Consider the following 21,203-nt stretch of genomic DNA (forward strand, 5'->3'; position numbering starts at 1 on the left):
AAAGCCCGCCTTCTCCTGGCTCCACCCCCAAAGTCTCCGGGTGTTTCCCAACACAGGTCTGGCAGCCCTACCTTGGGCCCACATTGAAGTCCTGACCTTTAGAAGGTGTGTGCCCCCCCCCCCCCACAAATATTCTGACTTCCTGCTTCCTCTTCTTGATGCCCAGGTTGCTTCTGTTCTCAGGGGGAGTCTTCCTATCTTTTGACTGGGCCCTTCTTGGACGGAGGTTTCCTTTCCACAACGGTAGGCTGCAACAGGCTCCAGTTTCTTAAACTGAGCCCCAGAATCAGGGCTTCTTTTGTAGCAGGAGCTCCTTTGCATATTAGGCCACACCCTCTTGACATAGCCAATCCTCCTGGAGCTTACAGTAGGCCCTGTAAGAAGAGCCCTGAAAGCTCTGGGAGGATTGGCTACATCAGGGAGGTGTGGCCTAATATGCAGGGAGGTGTGGCCTAATATGCAAAGATTTTCCTGCTACAAAAAAAAAGCCCCGCCCAGAATCATTCTGCTTAGGACTGTCCTCTTTTCCTAGCAGCTGCCCATCTGCAAGTACCAGGAGGCAGGAGGAACGATTCTGTAGGCGCGTATGAAAGAGTGGCTCTTCCCTTGTTCCAAATGCAGGAGGGGGAACAGGCCACCCCCGACTGGAAAGCTGCACTGGAGCGGCGAGGCTTTTGGCTCTACTGGATCGCTCCCCCGCCCTTCGCTGTCTCTCTTCTCCCCGAGCGTGCTTACGAAGATGCAGCAGGATTCGCACCCCGCCTTTTGACCTTCAACAGGGCCACCGAGGAGGCGAACAAATTAAAAACATGCGTGACACAAGCGTGTCTTAAAAACACATTAAAATCAAACAAGAGCATCCCCTCCCCAAATAGTTAAAACATTAAGAATTAGGCTTAAAGAACACTTCTCTCCCTCCCGTCAAGCGGTCGCCGACTTCTGGTGACCTCTGTTGGGTTTTCACGGCAGGTTTTTTTACGGGGTGGTTTGCCCTTGCCTTCCCCAGTCATGTCCGCTTTACCCCCAAGCAAGCTGGGGACTCATTTGACCGACTTGGAAGGATGGAAAGCTGAGTCAACATGGAGCTAGCGATCTGAACCCCAGCTTCCTCCGGGATCGAACTCAGGTCACGAGCATTTACCACTCTAAGCCACGGGGCTCTCTGAACACCAAGCTAGGGCAGGGGTAGGGAACGCTGGCTCCCCAGATGTTTTTTTGCCTACAACTCCCATCAGACCCAGCCAGCATGGCCAATGGCTGGGACTGATGGGAGCTGTAGGCAAAAAAAAAACATCTGGAGAGCCAATGTTTCCTACCCCTGATAGGACACTAACATCCCACCTGGGTGTGGCTCTGGAGCTGCATTCCCACAGAAGAAGAAGAAGAATTGCAGATTTATACCCCACCCTTCTCTCTGAATCAGAGACTCAGAGCAGCTTACAATCTCCTTTATCTTCTCCCCCCACAACAGACACCCTGTGAGGTGGGTGGGGCTGAGAGAACTTTCACAGTAGCTGCCCTTTCAAGGACAACGTCTGCGATAGCTATGGCTAACCCAAGGCCATTCCAGCAGGTGCAAGTGGAGGAGGGGGAAATCAAACCTGGTTCTCCCACATAAGAGTCTGCCCTTTCAAGGACAACCTCTGCCAGAGCTAGGGCTGACCCAAGGCCATTCCAGCAGCTGCAAGTGGAGGAGTGGGGAATCAAACCCGGTTCTCCCAGATGAAAGTCTGCCCTTTCAAGGACAACCTCTGCCAGAGCTATGGCTGACCCAAGGCCATTCCAGCAGCTGTAGGTGGAGGAGTGGGGAATCAAACCCGGTTCTCCCAGATAAGAGTCTGCCCTTTCAAGGACAACCTCTGCCAGAGCTACGGCTGACCCAAGGCCATTCCAGCAGCTGCAAGTGGAGGAGTGGGGAATCCAACCTGGTTCTCCCAGATAAGAGTCTGCCCTTTCAAGGACAACCTCTGCCAGAGCTGTGGCTGACCCAAGGCCATTCCAGCAGCTGCAAGTGGAGGAGTGGGGAATCCAACCTGGTTCTCCCAGATAAGAGTCTGCCCTTTCAAGGACAACCTCTGCCAGAGCTAGGGCTGACCCAAGGCCATTCCAGCAGGTGCAAGTGGAGGAGTGGGGAATCAAACCCGGTTCTCCCAGATAAGAGTCTGCCCTTTCAAGGACAACCTCTGCCAGAGCTATGGCTGACCCAAGGCCATTCCAGCAGCTGCAAGTGGAGGAGTGGGGAATCCAACCTGGTTCTCCCACATAAGAGTCTGCCCTTTCAAGGACAACCTCTGCCAGAGCTATGGCTGACCCAAGGCCATTCCAGCAGCTGCAAGTGGAGGAGTGGGGAATCAAACCCGGTTCTCCCACATAAGAGTCTGCCCTTTCAAGGACAACCTCTGCCAGAGCTATGGCTGACCCAAGGCCATTCCAGCAGCTGCAAGTGGAGGAGTGGGGAATCAAACCCGGTTCTCCCAGATAAGAGTCTGCCCTTTCAAGGACAACCTCTGCCAGAGCTACGGCTGACCCAAGGCCAATCCAGCAGGTGCAAGTGGAGGAGGGGGGAATCAAACCCGGTTCTACCAGATAAGAGTCCGCACACTTAACCACTACACCAAACAGGATGCAACAACAACAAGAAGGGGACAGGAAGGGAGCTGAGGTTCCCCCAGAGGGGCTACAAGGAGAACGGAGCCAGCGTTGGTGGTTCTGGGGCTTGGCTCGCTAAAAAGCCATTGTGGGATCAACTCTGAAACCCACCCCGCTTGGGCAGCTTGATCATTAGCAGAATACAGTCCAGGTAGTCCTGGCTCATCCCCAAGATTGGATGTGGTTTTTGGCACAAGGTAAAAAAAGGTCAAGGAAAGGTCCCCTGTGCAAGCACCAGTCGTTTCCGAATCTGGGGTGACGTTGCTTTTGCAACGTTTTCACGGCAGACTTTATAACGGGGTGGTTTGCCATTGCCTTCCCCAGTCAGCTACACTTTCCCCCCAGCAAGCTGGGTCCTCCTTTGACCAACCTCGGAAGGATGGAAGGCTGAGTCAACCTGGAGCCGGCTATCCGAACCCAGCTTCCGCCGGGATCGAACTCAGGTCGTGAGCAGAGAGGTCAGACTGCAGGACTGCAGCTTTACCACTCTGCACTACGGGGCTCTTGGTTTTTGGCACAAGCCATTTATTTTTTTTTTTAAAGCTCTTATTCTAGTTGCAGTCGGCTTTCCCAGTATTTATAAAAAAAAACCACTATCTGTGTACGGACCGCAAAATATCTGATAAATGTTTGCGCTTTTGGGCTTTGAGGGCAGGCACGTACCTGGATCTGCTTCAGTAGTTTGGGAATCTGTTTGCAGTTCAGCTTCTGACAGGCTTGCTTGTAGGCGGTGAGAATTTCCTCCACGGTTACATTCTGAGCTGAAAAAACATGAAGGCGGGGGGAGGGGGGGTGAGAATAGAGCAAGGTGAACTATTTGAACAGGGGCGGTCCATACGGTGTAAGAGATTCAGCGCCTGTGGGGCAGAGCAGGATATAAGTCAAGTGAGCAAATCAAATTATAAAAGAGAGGAAGCTGTCGAAAGCCAGATTGCAGCTGCTGGTCGTCTGAGGTGAGGAGGAACCGTGCCTTGGCAACCGGATGACGGCGCTCCATTTCCTTCCATTCTAAGAGCCAAGGACCGTTTATGGCACCCAGGCAGAGAGACCTGGGTCTCAAACACACGCAAACACACATATATCCCTGGGCCGAAGGAAATTAAATATCAGAGTACCAGAGCACGGGCCTTTTCGATCGTGGCCCCTACCCTATGGAACCGACTCCCTGAGGAGGTGCGGGCCCTGCGGAACCTTGAACAGTTCCGCAGGGCCTGCAAGACCACCCTTTTAAAATTAGCATATTCGGACTGCTAAGAAAAACGGTAATCAAGGACCCGCCAATGCGGTCTAAAGATCTATACCGCAGTATAATTGTATTTACTGGATTGGTTTTAATTTAATGTTTTAATGTCTTATTGTTCTATATTGTAAATCTAAGGTTTTATTTATTACTGTATGTTTTTATGGAATGTTGTTAGCCGCCCTGAGCCTGCCAAGGTGGGGGAGGGCGGGATATAAATGAAATTAATAAATAAATAATAAATAAATATAAGGGAGGGACATCAGTCCCTGAGAAGATGATGATATTGGATTTATATCCCACCCTATACTCTGAATCTCACAATCTATCTCCGCCCCCCGCCCACAACAGACACCCTGTGAGGTAGGTGGGGCTGAGAGAGCGCTCCCGGAAACTGCCCTTTCAAGGACAACTCCTACGAGAGCTATGGCTGACCCAAGGCCATTCCAGCAGATGCAAGTGGAGGAGTGGGGAATCAAACCCGGTTCTCCCAGATAAGAGTCTGCCCTTTCAAGGACAACCTCTGCCAGAGCTATGGCTGACCCAAGGCCATTCCAGCAGGTGCAAGTGGAGAAGTGGGGAATCAAACCCGGTTCTCCCAGATAAGAGTCTGCCCTTTCAAGGACAACCTCTGCCAGAGCTATGGCTGACCCAAGGCCATTCCAGCAGGTGCAAGTGGAGAAGTGGGGAATCAAACCTGGTTCTCCCAGATAAGAGTCTGCCCTTTCAAGGACAACCTCTGCCAGAGCTATGGCTGACCCAAGGCCATTCCAGCAGCTGCAAGTGGAGGAGTGGGGAATAAAACCCGGTTCTCCCAGATAAGAGTCTGCCCTTTCAAGGACAACCTCTGCCAGAGCTACGGCTGACCCAAGGCCATTTCAGCAGGTGCAAGTGGAGGAGGGGGGAATCAAACCCGGTTCTCCCAGATAAGAGTCCACACACTTAACCGCTACACCAAACTGGCCACAGAATATGTGTGAAAGAGCCCCATCCCTGGTCTGAAGCAACAAAACTAAGTTGGAGTTCAGTGGCAACTTTTAAGAAGAAGAATTGCAGATTTATATCCCATCCTCCTCTCTGAATCAAAGACTCAGAGCAGCTTACAATCTCCTTTATCTTCTTCCCCCACAACAGACACCCTGTGAGGTGGGTGGGGCTGGAGAGGGCTCTCACAGCAGCTACCCTTTCAAGGACAACCTCTGCCAGAGCTATGGCTGACCCAAGGCCATGCCAGCAGGTGCAAGTGGAGGAGTGGGGAATCAAACCCGCTTCTCCCCGATAGGAGTCCGCACACTTAGCCACTCCACCAAACTGGCTCTCTTTTTCCCCACTAGCAAAAGACATCTTTCAAATACCACTTCCCCACATTAGCACACACAGAGATGCTGGATACTTGGCCGGAGACAGAATAAGTGGAGAGGAGACAACGTCCTCCCAGTAGGTTGGCACAGGATTCTATACAGGCTGGACTTTCACTTGAAGCCTGCCCTCATTCTGAAATACTATAAACCTGCCTGGCCCTTAAGTTTTACAGTTTATTTTAATTGTGTGCCACTTGGTTTTAGGCCACTGAAGAAGGCTCTTCTAGCCAAAAACGCATCTGGCCTAGTGGCTTTTAATGAGATAATTTGTAAGATAATGTTTAGTCAATGTGTAATTTCTACAGGTTGGATTTTAGCATGTATCTCTATGTATGAAAGCATCTCTATGTATGTGAACCAGTTTGGTGTAGTGGTTAAGCGTGCAGACTCTTATCTGGGAGAACTGGGTTCGATTTCCCACTCCTCCGCTTACAACTGCTGGAATAGCCTGCGGTCAGCTATAGCTCTCACAGGAGTCGTCCTTGAAAGGGCAGCTTCTGCCAGAGCTCTCTCGGCCCCACCCACCTCACAGGGTGCCTGTTGTGCGGGAGGAAGGTAAAGGAGGGTGGGATATAAACAGGGTGGGATATAAACAGAGCTCTGACAAAAGCTGCCCTTTCAAGGACAGCTCTGCGAGAGCTATGGCCAACCCAAGGCCTTTTCAGCAGCTGCAAGTGGAGGAGGGGGGGGGGAATCAAACCCGGTTCTCCCATTCAAGAGTCCGCACACTTCACCACTACACCAAACTGGCTCTCAAATATTGGGAGTTCCTCCTCATAGATCCTCTTTGCCATTTTACTGCTCTGAAGCAGTAAAGTTTTAGAAGAAGCCAAATGAACATAATGAATCACACCATCCAAAACACGCTGGCAACAACACAAACAGGAAGGAGTGCTCCCTTAGGATGATATCCAACAAACTTCTGTTCTATTTTTAGCCTACCCTTCCTATGAACAGCACATGTGGTCTTCTGCCCGTTATCCTCACAACAGTCCTGTAAGGCAGGTTAGGCTGAAAGTGTGTCATGGGGGGGGTGCTTCATGGACAAGCAGGACTGAAGTCTGCATTTCCCCACTGTCCCCCCACCCACTGAAGAGAACACCCTTTCCAGTTTGGTGTAGTGGTTAAGTGTGTTGACTCTTATCTGGGAGAACCGGGTTTGATTCCCCACTCCTCCACTTGCACCTGCTGGAATGGCCTTGGGTCAGCCATAGCTCTGGCAGAGATTGTCCTTGAAAGGGCAGACTCTTATCTGGGAGAACCAGGTTTGATTCCCCACTCCTCCACTTGCACCTGCTGGAATGGCTTTGGGTCAGCCATAGCTCTGGCAGAGGTTGTCCTTGAAAGGGCAGACTCTTATCTGGGAGAACCAGGTTTGATTCCCCACTCCTCCACTTGCACCTGCTGGAATGGCCTTGGGTCAGCCATAGCTCTGGCAGAGGTTGTCCTTGAAAGGGCAGACTCTTATCTGGGACAACCGGGTTTGATTCCCCACTCCTCCACTTGCAGCTGCTGGAATGGCCTTGGGTCAGCCATAGCTCTGGCAGAGGTTGTCCTTGAAAGGGCAGACTCTTATCTGGGAGAACTGGGTTTGATTCCCCACTCCTCCACTTGCAGCTGCTGGAATGGCCTTGGGTCAGCCATAGCTCTGGCAGAGGTTGTCCTTGAAAGGGCAGACTCCTATCTGGGAGAACTGGGTTTGATTCCCCCACTCCTCCACTTGCAGCTGCTGGAATGGCCTTGGGTCAGCCGTAGCTCTGGCAGATGTTGTCCTTGAAAGGGCAGCTGCTGTCAGAGCTCTCTCAGCCTCACCCACCTCACAGGGTGTCTGTTGTGGTGGAGGGGGGGAAGGTAAAGGAGATTGTAAACTGTGCTGAGATTCAGAGTATAGGGTGGGGTATAAATCCAATATCATCATCTTCTTCTTTCAGCATCCCATGCCAGACTATTCCCTAGCCAGGGGTGTCAAACATGCAGTTCAGGGGCCGAATCAGGCCCCCGAGCAACTGGCTGTCATCTGCTTCCTTCTCCCTCTCTTGCTTCCTCCTGCATCACAGCTTGCTTTGCCAGGCTCTCTCAATTGCACAGGAGAGTTGCTGAGCCAAGCCTGTATTTTCTCCATTGGCTGAGGCTGCTCCCTTGGGGAGGAAGGGGAGGAGGAATAGCTTGCTTTGCCAGGCTCTTTCAATTGCACAGCACAGCTGCTGAGCCATGCCTGAAGCTTGGCTGAAGCTCCACCCCCCCAGTCCCCTGGGGAAGGAAGGAAAGAGCCAGAGCTTCCTTTGCCCAGCTTCCTGGATCCCAAGGGAGAAATATAAAGAGAGCGTCTTTAAAACCAATGAGTGCTAACGTTTTAAGCATGTTTTAAGGTTTTTAAAATATATATATATATTGTAATATATCTATTACAAGCGGCCCAAGGCAGCTTGTAATGTTATAGCCTGCTATTAAGGTCAGAGAATCTAGCACACCCTTCGGAGCTGGCCGCCCCCAACGCATCTTTTCACGCACACGCAAACTCTCATCCACCCAGGGGTCAAAACAGTGCCAGCCTTGTGGTTAATTATGAAGCCCGGCCCTGGCGCGACGACAAAGGAGGCTCATTAAAGGGCACCGAACAAGCACTCGGGAGCCAACTCGGAACGTGCCGGGAGACTGCAAATGGCCTGCATACAGAAGAAGAATTTGGATTCGCAGGATCTGATGACAAGGTCGTAATCCTGCCTGTATTACCAAGGCGGAATGACTTCCCACCTCAAACTCTGGAAACAGACTGTTCTGCCGGCCGGCGTTATCAGGAAAGACGAGAAATTTCCACACGGCTGCAGACGCTGCGCTTGAGGTTTAATTGCTTTTACTCGCAAGCCAAGCGTTCAGAAATAAAGGTGTGTGGGGGGGAGAGCTCTTCTGTCTCAAAAGTGCCAAATGAACCTAAAGAAGAGACTTTTTTTGTGTGTGATAGAGCTCTGCCAAGTTTTCCAGTATACAAACACAAACATGACCCAAAGGTTATAGTGACAAATGACTAATATCTGTGCGAAACAGAAGAAGAAGAAGATATTGGATTTATATCCTGCCCTCCACTCCGAAGAGTCTCAGAGCAGCTCACAATCTCCTTTACCTTCCTCCCCCACAACAGACACCCTGTGAGGTGGGTGGGGCTGAGAGGGCTCTCACAGCAGCTGCCCTTTCAAGGACAACCTCTGCCAGAGCTATGGCTGACCCAAGGCCATGCTAGCAGGTGCAAGTGAAGGAGTGGGGAATCAAACCCGGTTCTCCCAGATAAGAGTCCGCACACTTAACCACTACACCAAACTGGCTCTCCACAGCAATACGATACAATCTTTTTTCATGTTTGGTGGTCTTGTCCTGTGATTACCATTTTATTTTATTTTATTTGTTTTAGTAAATTCCTATTCCGCCCATTCTCCGTAGGGCTCGGGGCGGAGTACAACATATAATAAAACAATAAAATACAACAAAAACATTGTATAAACAAACAACTCAACAGCACTCAGATTACCATGGCATTTTTTGGAAACAGGTGATTTAAGGAAATTTCCAAGATCACAGGTGTTAAGATTCCATTTCCTCCAAGTTTGATTCTTCTAAATCTACAGGAATCTCATTCTGCCTCAAAACAAGATACTTAGAGCTGCCATTGCTTGAAAATGGAAAGATGTGCAGTCTCCGAATATTCAGGCTCGGCATCTCAAAGTTTGGGATTAATTTACTATTGAGAAGATCACTGATGAGGTGCAGTCAGTTGCTACAACACCTCGATATACGTCTGAAATAGAAAAGCGGTCGCCTTTTTAAAGGATTCATTTTGCTAATTCGTTCGCTTAGATTTAATTTTTGTGTGTTATTGTCTACGTGTGGGATTTAAGCAGTATCATATTTTGAAGCTTTATGATTTTAGGTGAGCTGTTTGAATTTTCAATAAAGAAAAATTTGAGATTGGGGGGAAAAAAAGCAATACAATAAAGAGAAACGAGTCCCTTGAAGAACGGCAGCAAAAAAGTGTCCGTCTCTTTAATCCAAATGGACTCGGTGCCCATTCCAGCTGATGAAATTTCCTCTACGTGAGAAGATTGAATGCCTTTGCATCCACTGGAATGGGCACCGAGTCCATTTGGATTTAAGAGACGGACACTTTTTGCTGTTCTTCTCTAAGGGACTTGTTCCTCTTTACTGTATTGCTATTTCGCACAAATATTAGTCATTTGCCACTATAACCTTTGGGTCTCTGTTTGTGTTTGTATCTCTGGAGTGACTTCTCTCTAAGCTTTCCAGTACAGCAGAAACGGAAGCTTCGGTATCTGTTTCTGTAGGCCTTGTTTCGCACCGGGATGAGAAACCGCCAAGGAAGCCTAGCGTTGCTACGCAGCGGCAAGCAATGGCAAGCCCACCTTTGTTCTTCCCTTGCCTTGAAAACCATACGGGGTTTGCTTGAGCCGGCTGCGACTTGGCGGTGGCTTTCCACCATCCATTTTCTCCACGCTATGTATAGTTTGACAGACCTCTCAGACACCTTTATGTGAGATCTTTAAAAAGCCCCTTTAGCCTTAGAGAAAGCTTCCTAGCTTCCTAAGCATCTGAGGTATGAGTCTGCCCCTAGAGGAGGGGTGTCGAACTCATTTGTTATGAGGGCCGGATCTGACATAAATGAGGCCTTGTTGGGCCGAGCCATGTATTCAAGGTTAGGTAGCAGAGATATAAAGTTTATAAAGAACACAGACAAACACAAATATATATTTTTATAAACTTAAAACATGAAGATATTGAAGAAGATATTGGACTTATATCCTGCCCTCCACTCCGAAGAGTCTCAGAGCAGCTCACAATCTTCTTTACCTTCCTCCCCCACAACACCTCCCCCTCCCTCACCCCTGTGAGGTGGGTGGGGCTGGAGAGGGCTCTCACAGCAGCTGCCCTTTCAAGGACAGAGTCTCAGAGCAGCTCACAATCTCCTTTACCTTCCTCCCCCACAACAGACACCCTGTGAGGTGGGTGGGGCTGGAGAGGGCTCTCACAGCAGCTGCCCTTTCAAGGACAACCTCTGCCAGAGCTATGGCTGACCCAAGGCCATGCTAGCAGGTGCAAGTGGAGGAGTGGGGAATCAAACCCGGTTCTCCCAGATAAGAGTCCGCACACTTAACCACTACACCAAACTGGCTCTCTTAAAACATTAGCACAAACATGCTTAAAACATTAGCACTCATTGGTCTTAAAGATGCTTTCTTTGTATTTCTCCCCTGGGATCCAGGAAACTGGGCAAAGGAAGCTCTGGCTCTTTCCTTCCTACCCCAAGAAACTGGGGGAGGGAGCCTCAGCCAATAGAAGGAAGAGAGGGTTGGCTCAGCAGCTGTGCTGTGCAATTGAGAGAGCCTGGCAAAACAAGCTATTCCTCCCCCCCTTCCTCCCCAAGGGAGGAGCCTCAGCCAATGGAGGTTTTGCTCTGTAGCTCCTGTGAGATTGAGCAAGCCTTGCAAAGCAAGTTGTTATGCAGAAGGCGGCAAGATACAGGGAAAAGGAGGCAGGCGACAGCCAGTCGCTCAGGGGCCTGATAGGAGTCCTCCAGGGGCCTGAATTGGCCCTTGAACTGCATGTTTGACACCCCTGCCCTAGAGGAATACAATCGGTACTGGAGTGTAAAATGCCTGGGGGGGGGGAATCCCCCAAACTGCATCTTGCTCTCACAAGAGTTTTAAAAAAGCAAAGCTGCTAGCCCTCATCGTTTTCAGCAGATGTCCTGCAAGACACAGCACCCAAGCTGTGAGACGTTCAGCCAAAAGGGGTGCGGATCTGGCCTGAAAATAAGGAACGGGTGACATCGAGGGCGCACAACATGTGACACAAAGCCCTGTGAAGAGGAGAATATGACGTCCAACTTAACAGAGACCATGTGCTGCTGTCAGCCATTGGTAACCAGCCGCTGTTAAGAGGTCATTTAGGACTTGCGTTGAGCATAGTTGAATAAGGAAGCAGAGGCAGGGCTTTCCAGAATGGGACACGGGGGGGGGGGGGGGAGAGGATCACACGCGTGCACACAGAGAGTGGACCTTTCCAGCTAAGGCACAGCTGTGGAGAGGGGTGACCAGAAGAAAGAGAGAGGACCTACAGAGGGGCTGTAGCTCAGTGGAAGAGCATCTGTTTGGCATGCAGAAGATCCCAGGTTCAGTCCCCGGCATCTCCAATTAAAAGGACCAGGCAGGAGGTGATGGGAAAGTCCCTCAGCCTGAGACCCTGAAAAGCCATGAAGCGGGGCTGTGATTCAGTGGTGGAGCATCTGCCTGGCAACCAGAAGGTCCCAGGTTCAATCCCCGGCATCTCCAATTAAAAAGATCAGGCAGGAGGTGATGGGAAAGTCCTCAGCCTGAGACCCTGGAAAGCCATAAAATGGAGCTGTAGCTCAGTGGGAGAGCCTCTGTTTGGCATGCAGAAGATCCCAGGTTCAATCCCCGGCATCTCCTGCTAAAAAAACCGGGCAGGAGCTGATATGAAAGACCTAGAATCACAGAATTACAGAGTTGGAAGGGACCTCCAGAGTCATGTAGTTCAGCCCCCTGCACCATGCAGGAAACTCACAAACACCTCCCCCTAAATTCACAGGATCTTCATTGCTGTCAGATGGCCATGTAGCCTCTGTTTGAAAACCTCCGAAGAAGGAGAGCCCACCAACTCCTGAGGGGATTGGATAAGCATATGGAGCAGAGGTCCATCGGTGACTGTTAGCCACAGAATATTGTTGGAACTCTCTGTCTGGGAAAGTGATGCTTTGTATTCTTGGTGCTGGGTGGGGAGGGACAGTGGAAGGGCTTCTGGCCCCACCGGTGGACCTCCTGATGGCACTTGGGGGTTTTTTGGCCACTGTGTGACACAGAGTGTTGGACTGGATGGGCCATTGGCCTGATCCAACATGGCTTCTCTTATGTTCTCATGTGACACAGAGTGTTGGACTGGATGGGCCATTGGCCTGATCCAACATGGCTTCTCTTATGTTCTTATGTGACACAGAGTGTTGGACTGGATGGGCCACTGGCCTGATCCAACATGGCTTCTCTTATGTTCTCATGTGACACAGAGTGTTGGACTGGATGGGCCATTGGCCTGATCCAACATGGCTTCTCTTATGTTCTTATGTGACACAGAGTGTTGGACTGGATGGACCACTGGCCTGATCCAACATGGCTTCTCTTATGTTCTCATGTGACACAGAGTGTTGGACTGGATGGGCCACTGGCCTGATCCAACATGGCTTCTCTTATGTTCTTATGTGATACAGAGTGTTGGACTGGAGGAGCCATTGGCCTGATCCAACAGGGCTTCTCTTATGTGACTCAGAGTGCTGGACTGGATGGGCCATTGGCCTGATCCAACATGGCTTCTCTCATGTTCTCATGTGACACAGAGTGTTGGACTGGATGGGCCATTGGCCTGATCCAACATGGCTTCTCTTATGTGACACAAAAGTGTTGGACTGGATGGGCCACTGGCCTGATCCAACATGGCTTCTCTTATTTTCTTAGGTTCATCTCCAGTCAAAAGGAGCAGGCAGCAGAGGTGAGACAAAAGACCTCTACGCTGAGATTTTGGAGAGCTGCTGCCAAGTAGACATCATGGACCTGGGTAAACTCAGTGATAGGCAGAGGGGCAGCTGTGTTAATCTGTTTTACCAAACCCAACAAAAAGACCAGCAGTAAAGACCAGCAGTGACTAAAAGACTAAAAGCATACACTTTCGTGAGTCTGGGAGCTCAGACATGTAGACATGTGGTCACCGCACCTCAAAAAGGATATTCTAGCATTGGGAAAAGTCCAGAAAAGGGCAACTAGAATGATTAAAGGGTTGAACACTTTCCCTATGAAGAAAGATTAAAACGCTTGGGGCTCTTTAGCTTGCAGAAACGTTGACTGCGGGGTGACATGATAGAGGTTTACAAGATTATGCACGGGATGGAGAAGGTGGAGAAAGAAGTACTTTCCTCCCTTTCTCACAATACAAGAACTCGTGGGCATTCAATGACATTGCTGAGCAGTCGGGTTAAAACAGATAAAAGGAAGTCCTTCTTCACCCAAAGGGTGATTAACATGTGGAATTCACTGCCACAGGAGGTGGCGGCGGCTACAAGCATAGCCAGTTTCAAGAGGGGGTTAGATAAAAATATGGATATATATATATAATTTTTTGGGCCACTGTGTGATACAGAGTGTTGGACCGGAGGAGCCATTGGCCTGATCCAAGAGGGCTTCTCTTATGTTCTTATGAAATGAAATCCTTTCAGGAATCAGAATAAGGCAGCTTCATAGGTGACTCTTAACCTTGGCCAAGAGAGCAGGGCCCAACTTTTCTCACCCTTGCACGGAAACCAAGAAGAGTGTTAGGAACACAAGATGGGAGGAGAGAAGCCTTCAGACCTCACTTCATAGGGCCGTGGACCAATGTTCCCTCTAAGATGAGTTAGTGTGATCTAGCTCTCAATTTTTTTTAGCCTCCGGCTCACACATTTTTGTCTCAACTCAGGAAAAAGGGCCCTGGAGCAAGCTAATTGATGCAGGAGCTCACAAATTTAATGCCTGTAGCTCACAAAGTAGAATTTTTGCTCGCAAGACTCCACACCTTAGAGCGGGGGTGGCCAAACTCCAGCTAGGGAGCCACATGTGGCTCTTTCACACATATTGTGAGGCTCTCAAAGCCCCCACCACCCTGTTGGCCAGCTTGGAGAATGCATTTAAAGTTACAGTTGCCTTCTTCCCACCTCTCCCTCCCTCCTCACCCATCTATTTTCCTTCCTTCCTTCCTTCCTTCCCTCCCGCCTTCCCTCCTTCCTTCCCTCCTTCCCGCCTCCCTCCCTCCCTTCCTTCCCTCCCTCCTGCCTTCCCTCCTTCCTTCCTTCCTTCTTTCCTTCCTTCCCTCCTGCCTTCCCTCCTTCCCGCCTTCCTTCCTTCCCGCCTTCCTTCCTTCCTTCCTTCCTTCCTTCCTTCCTTCCTTCCTTCCTTCCTTCCTTCCTTCCTTCCTCCCTCCCTTCCTCCCTCCCTCCAAAGTTAATGTCTTTCAACTCTCCAACATCTGATGTTTATTCTATGTGGCTCACGACACAGAATTTTTGATCGCACGACTCTGCAGCTTAGAGGGAACATTGCTGTGGACCCTGAATCTGGCAAACCACACAGGATTCACAGCTTGGGAGGAGAGGGGTGCGTGGACTAAAGAAAAAATATATATATACCCAGAGTATCTGCCATTTCAGTACTGGACCTTACGAAATGGGGGAGGCTAGGTATGCAATAATAAGACGACATTGGGTTTATATCCCGCCCTCCACTCCAAATCTCAGAGTCTCAGAGCGGTTTACAATCTCCTTTATCTTCCTCCCCCACAACAGACACCCTGTGAGGTGGGTGGGGCTGAGAGGATTCTCACAGCGGCCCTTTCAAAGACAACCTCTGCCAGAGCTATGGCTAAACCCAAGGCCATTCCAGCAAGTGCAAGTGGAAGAGTGGGAGAATCAAACCCGGTTCTCCCAGAGAAGAGTCTGCCCTTTCAAGGACAACCTCTGCCAGAGCTATGGCTGACTCAAGGCCATTCCAGCAAGTGCAAGTGGAGGAGTGGGGAATCAAACCCAGTTCTCCCTGATTAGAGTCCACACACTTAACCACTACACCAAACTGGCTCCCTTTAGAGGCTCCCTTAAGTAAGCTGGGGCCAGAGCGTAAGATTTAAAGGCACGCTCCAGGCCTGTGAATTTAGCTCAGGGGAGTACAGACGGCCAGTGCTGTTCCTATTAGATTGGCATTGTATTTTTTCCCAGTGGCTGATGTCAGACATCGATCTGGCTGCCCCTTTCCAGCCCAGTGTCGACTTCAAGGGCAACTGTTACGTCAGGGGTGGATACATGTTACAGTAGTCCAGCCAGGGTTGCGGGATGTGTGCGAAGGGTTTAGCATATACTTTTGCAAAGTTCTCCAGAGTGCTCCATACTTCTAAGCTACCTGGGGTCAAAAGTAATTCTTATGTTCGGGGGGGGGGAAGGGGGGGAGGCTGAGAAAACAATGACTCCCTTAAGGCTTGATCAATGTTCCCTCTAAGCTGAGTTAGCTCACAGGTTTTTAGCCCCCCCGGCTCACCCATTTTTGTCCTCGCTCAGGAAAACTGATCCCCAGAGCGCAATAATTTCTGCAGGAGCTCGCAACTTTTAATGCCAGGAGCTCGCAACTTTAACACCTGCAGCTCACCAAAGTAGAATTTTTGCTCGCAAGACTCAGCGGCTCAGAGGGAACTACGGGGCTTGACGGAGTCAAGGTGGGGATGACATTTGAACTCGTGGCTTCCTTCTGTCCTCCGCTACGCAAGCGCCCTGTGCGCTCTTCCTTCCCGACCGCCTAAGCGCTCCTTCCGGAAAACGTCCAAGTCCCAAAACTTACAGTGACCCTGGGTTCAAAGCAAAAAGCCCGTTGTAGTTAAAATTTACACAAAAGCGATTTTGCACAGATGCTGCTGACTCACTGGATGTGTTCTTAGCGCAGCGAGGATTTTCGGTGCTCAACAGTCCTATTGAAGTCCTCTCCCCACCAAGTGTGTGTGTGCACGTGTGTGTGTGGGGGGGGTGTTTAGCACCGAAGGGGAGACAAATACCCGCATCAGCTATGTTAGACCCAGGCAGTATGGAGAGGCAGCGATCTTATTTACTGCTGAGTCACTGAGGCTAAACTCTATCTACTCTGGGGAGCCTCCCTTTTTCCAGTCCTTTTGTTCATGGCGGGGCGGAGGAAGGGGGGAGGTGACTGCCTTCCAAGAATGCGAGCGCCTGTGAGGCAGAAATGCCGCAAGGGACACATCTCGGGAGGGTTCCTGTTTGACAGAACCGAGCTGAGAAAGGAGCACGGGAGCAAATGGATCTTTGTTCCAGAAAGCTGGGAAACGCGGGCCTCCTCTCTAGAGAGCCAGTTTGGTGTAGTGGTTAAGTGCTCGGCTCTGATCTGGGAGAACCGGGTTTGATTCCTCCACTTGCACCTGCTGGAATGGCCTTGGGTCAGCCATAGCTCTGGCAGAGGTTGTCCTTGAAAGGGCAGCTGCTGGGAAAGCCCTCTCCAGCCCCACCCACCTCACAGGGTGTCTGTTGGGGGGGAGGAAGGAAAAGGAGATTGTAGGCCCCTCTGAGACTCTGTCCTTGAAAGGGCAGCTGCTGGGAGAGCCCTCTCAGCCCCACCCACCTCACAGGGTGTCTGTTGGGGGGGAGGAAGGAAAAGGAGATTGTAGGTCCCTCTGAGACTCTGTCCTTGAAAGGGCAGCTGCTGTGAGAGCCCTCTAAGCCCCACCCACCTCACAGGGTGTCTGGGGGGGGGGGGGAAAGGAGTTTGTGAGCCGCTCTGAGATTTGGAGTGGAGGGCGGAATATAAATCCAACAACAACAATAATATCATTTTCTTCTCCGCCGCCCCCCCTCCAGGGAAACATTTACTCACTTGGGGCTGCCCCAGGACATTTCATTGCCAACGGTGTGGAGGGGGGGGAGGGAACGATGCCTAGCTCCCTCCAATGTTCCCTCTAAGCTGCAGAGTCTTGTGAGCAAAAATTGTCCTTTTGAGCTGCTGGCATGAAAATTGTGAGCTACTGAATGCAACTTTGGGCAATATCAACAGAAGGGTATTGTCCAGATCACATGAAAGGATGGTATCGCTTTACTCTGCTCTGAACGCACCTGGAGTATTGAGTTTTGGGCACCACATTTTAAGAAGGATATAGACAAGCTGGGAAAGAACTTCCTGACCGTTAGAGTGGTTCCTCAGTGGAACAGGCTCTAACGGTCAGGAAGTTCTTCTTAATGTTGAGCTGGAAACTCTTTTGATATTATTTAAACCCACTGGTTCTGGTCCGACCTTCTGGGGCCACAGAAAACAATTCCACACCCTCCTCTATAGGACAGCCCTTCCAGTACTTGAAGATGGTGATCCTATCACCTCTCAGCCACCTCCTCTCCAGGCTAAACATGCCCAGCTCCTTCAACCTTCCTTCATAGGACTTGGTCTCCAGACCCCTCACCATCTTCGCTGCCCCCCTCTGGACCTGTTCCAGCTTGTCTACATCCTTCTTAAAATGTGGTGCCCAAAACTGAACACAAGACTCCAGGTGAGGTCTTACCAGAGCAGAGTAAAGTGATGTCATCTCTTCATACGATCTGGACACTACGCTTCTGTTGATACGTCTCTTGCTTTGACCTGGATGGCCCAGGCTAGCTTGATTTCATAAGAACATAAGAGAAACCAGGTTGGATCAGGCCAGTGGCCCATCCAGTCCAACACTCTGTGTCACATAAGAACATAAGAGAAGCCATGTTGGATCAGGCCAATGGCCCATCCAGTCCAACACTCTGTGTCACATAAGAACACAAGAGAAGTCATGTTGGATATGGCCAATGGCCCATCCAGTCCAACACTCTGTGTCACATAAGAACATAAGAGAAGCCATGTTGGATCAGGCCAATGGCCCATCCAGTCCAACACTGTGTCACATAAGAACATAAGAGAAGCCATGTTGGATCAGGCCAATGGCCCAACCAGTCCAACACTCTGTGTCGCATAAGAACATAAGAGAAGCCATGTTGGATCGGGCCAATGGCCCATCCAGTCCAACACTCTGTGTCACATAAGAACAGAAGAAAAGCCATGTTGGATCAGGCCAATGGCCCATCCAGTCCAACACTTTGTGTCACATAAGAACAGAAGAGAAGCCATGTTGGATCAGGCCAATGGCCCATCCAGTCCAACACTCTGTGTCACATAAGCTCTCCAGATATTTTTTTGCCTACAACTCCCATCAGCCCCAGTCATCAGTCATGTTGACTGGGGCTGATGGGAGTTGTAGGCAAAAAACATCTGGAGAGCTACCGTTGACCACCCCGATCTACACCTTCCCCCCCCCAGCAAACTGGGTATTCATTTTACCGACCTCGGAAGGATGGAAGGCTGAGTCAACCTGGAGCCAGCCACCTGAACCCAGTTTCCGCCAGGATCGAACTCAGGTCGTGAGCAGAGAGCTCAGACCGCAGTACTGCTTTACCACTCTGCACACGGGGCTCTGTCATTGGTAAAAGTAGTCCCCTGTGCAAACCCCAGTCATTTTCAACTCTGGGGTGACGTCGCATCACGATGTTTTCACGGCAGACTTTTTACGGGGTGGTTTGCCATTGCCTTCCCTGGTCATCTCCACGTTCCCCCCAGCAAGCTGGGGACTCATTTGACCGACCTCAGAAGGATGGAAGGCTGAGTCAACCTTGAGCCCGCTACCAGAACCCAGCTTCCACCGGGATCAAACTCAGGTCGTGAGCAGAGAGCTCAGACTGCAGTACTGTAGCTTTACCGCTCCAGGCCAAGGGGCTCCCCAGCACCTGGGAAACCCAGGCTCAAATCTCCGTTGCCACCCTGCAAGCTCCCTGGGTAACCTTGGACCAGTTGCTCCCTCTCCGCCTACCCTACCTCGCAGGGTCATTGTAAGGATAAAACGTCATAAGTTGCTTTGAGTCCCCGTTGGGGCGAACGGTGGAATGTGAAAAATGTCAAGTTAATAACAAGTATGTTCCCTTCGCTTCCTTCCTAGTCCCCAGCTTAGCGTCTCCAGCGACAGACACCATAAGCTCACCTTTCCTGTCTCATTCTTAAACCGGCTTGTTCCTTCCCCTTGCAGACGCCGGCGGAGGTTTCCATACAGTTTGTCATCTTCTTTCCCCTCCCCCCCTCCCGTGGGACTGTGGCACTAGCCTCCCAGACAGCAACCTCTCGTTTCCCCTTCATTCCCAAGATTCAAATCTGAGCCAGCTCTTCTAGCTGTATTTTTTTTAATTATCTTTGTAAACACACACTCTAGTACAGCCTGCCAAAGAAAACCTGTTTGAAAATAAAAGGAAAATACTGCAAGCGTTTAAGCCCTCGGGCGGGGAAAGTGGGGGGAGGGCAGCAGTGCGAGGGCTCTGTATCGCTGAGCCGATCCAGGCGGGCTGCCAGGCACAGACGGCTACAGTAAGCGAGTCTCCCCCCTCTCCCGTTCTCCCTATCCATCCAACTGGCTACCGAAAGCAGCCTCTGGAACAAAGGGGAAAGAACCCAGAATCTCTGGCTCAACATTAGGAAGAACTTCCTGACCATGAGAGCGGTTCCTCAGTGGAACAGGTTTCCTCGGGAGGTGGTGGGCTCTCCTTCCTTGGAGGTTTTGAAGCAGAGGCTAGAGGGCCATATGACACCAATGAGGATCCTGTGAATTTTTTTTTTTTAAGTAAAAGGTAAAGGTAGTCCCCTGTGCAAACACCAGTCGTTTCCAGCTCTGGGGTGACATCGCATCGTGGCATTTTCATTGCAGACTTTTTACAGGGAGGTTTGCCCTTGCCTTCCCCAGCCGTCTACACTTCCCCGCCCCCCCCAGCAAGCTGGGTACTCATTTTACCGACCTTGGAAGGATGGAAGGCTGAGTGAACCTTGAGCTGGCTACCTGAACCCAGCTTCCACCGGGATCGAACTCAGGTCATGAGCAGAGCTTGGACTGCAGTACTGCAGCTTACCACTCTATACCACGAGGCACCAGTTGTTTCTGACTCTGGAGTGACATTGATTTCACAATGTTTTCACATCAGACTTTTTACGGGGCGGTTTGCCCTTGCCTTCCCCAGTCATCTACACTTTCACCCCCAGCAAGCTGGGGACTCATTTGACTGAACTTGGAAAGATGGAAGGCTGAGTCAACCTTGAGCTGGCTACCTGAACCCAGCTTCCTCCGGGATCAAACTCAGGTCGTGAGCAGAGAGCTTTACGGGGAGGTATTTGTGAGTTTTCTGCATTGCACTGCAGTGGGTTGGGCTAGATGACCCTGGAGGTCCTTTCCAACTCTATGATTCTAACTCCATTTTCTGTCGCTCCTTCTGTTACTGGATGAAAAGCTGCAGCCCTTGGGTTTTCCCAAGCCTAAAAACAAATTAGACGGCTGATAGATCCGGAAAAGTCCTTTTTGCTTTTTCAAGTTAAGGGTTTATCTGCTTTTAGCATTTGGCCTTTCCCAGCGTGGTACTCGTGGTCAGGATAATTGTGATTACTCTGCAACGCTTTCCCCTTGAGCGTACAGTGATACCCTTTGTTCTGTTTTTCAAGAGAGGGCAGTTTAGTCGACAGATGAATCAGCGAAAGTGTTACTCAGTTAACCGATGGATACTTAACTACTTTGCGAGGAGCAGTTTTGATCAGTGGAGGGAGAAGTTGAATGCCACTTTATTATTATTATTATTATTATTATTTTGAAATAACGTTTTTATGCCCATCCGTGCAGGGTCTATCAGGTGGCAAACGTAACAACACTTCAGCATTTCACCAATTTAAAATACAGTTGAAATTATAATTCAGGGGGGTTTGGCCATCAGAAGAAGACTTGCAGGTTTGTATTTTACCCTTCTCTCTGAATCAGAGACTCAGAGCGGCCTATATCTTCTCCCCCCTCAACAGACACCCTGTGAGGTGGGTGAGGCTGAGAGAGCTCCCACGGCTGCCGCCCTTTCATAGCATAGCTATGGCCGACCCAAGGCCTTTCCAGCAGCTGCAAGTGGAGGAGTGGGGGAATCAAACCCGGTTCTCCCAAATAAGAGTCTGCCCTTTCAAGGACAACCTCTGCCAGAGCTATGGCTGACCCAAGGACACTCCAGCAGCTGCAAGTGGAGGAGTGGGGAATCAAACCCGGTTCTCCCAGATAAGAGTCTGCCCTTTCAAGGACAACCTCTGCCAGAGCTATGGCTGACCCAAGGACACTCCAGCAGCTGCAAGTGGAGGAGTGGGGAATCAAACCCGGTTCTCCCAGATAAGAGTCTGCCCTTTCAAGGACAACCTCTGCCAGAGCTATGGCTGACCCAAGGACACTCCAGCAGCTGCAAGTGGAGGAGTGGGGAATCAAACCCGGTTCTCCCAGATAAGAGTCTG

General features: G+C 50.4%; 1 protein-coding gene across 1 annotated transcript in view; it reads right to left on the minus strand.

Moving 5' to 3' along the window:
* Positions 1 to 21,203, minus strand: part of PPP1R37 (protein phosphatase 1 regulatory subunit 37) — a 111,816-nt gene that overhangs the window by 50,793 nt on the left and 39,820 nt on the right. The window contains exon 2 of the mRNA XM_060257574.1: positions 3,313 to 3,410. Within this exon, the coding sequence (XP_060113557.1) occupies positions 3,313 to 3,410 (98 nt within the window). The remainder of the gene's footprint in view (positions 1 to 3,312; positions 3,411 to 21,203) is intronic.

This window comes from Heteronotia binoei, chromosome 17 (assembly GCF_032191835.1).
Source record: "Heteronotia binoei isolate CCM8104 ecotype False Entrance Well chromosome 17, APGP_CSIRO_Hbin_v1, whole genome shotgun sequence".
Classification (NCBI taxonomy): domain Eukaryota; kingdom Metazoa; phylum Chordata; class Lepidosauria; order Squamata; family Gekkonidae; genus Heteronotia; species Heteronotia binoei.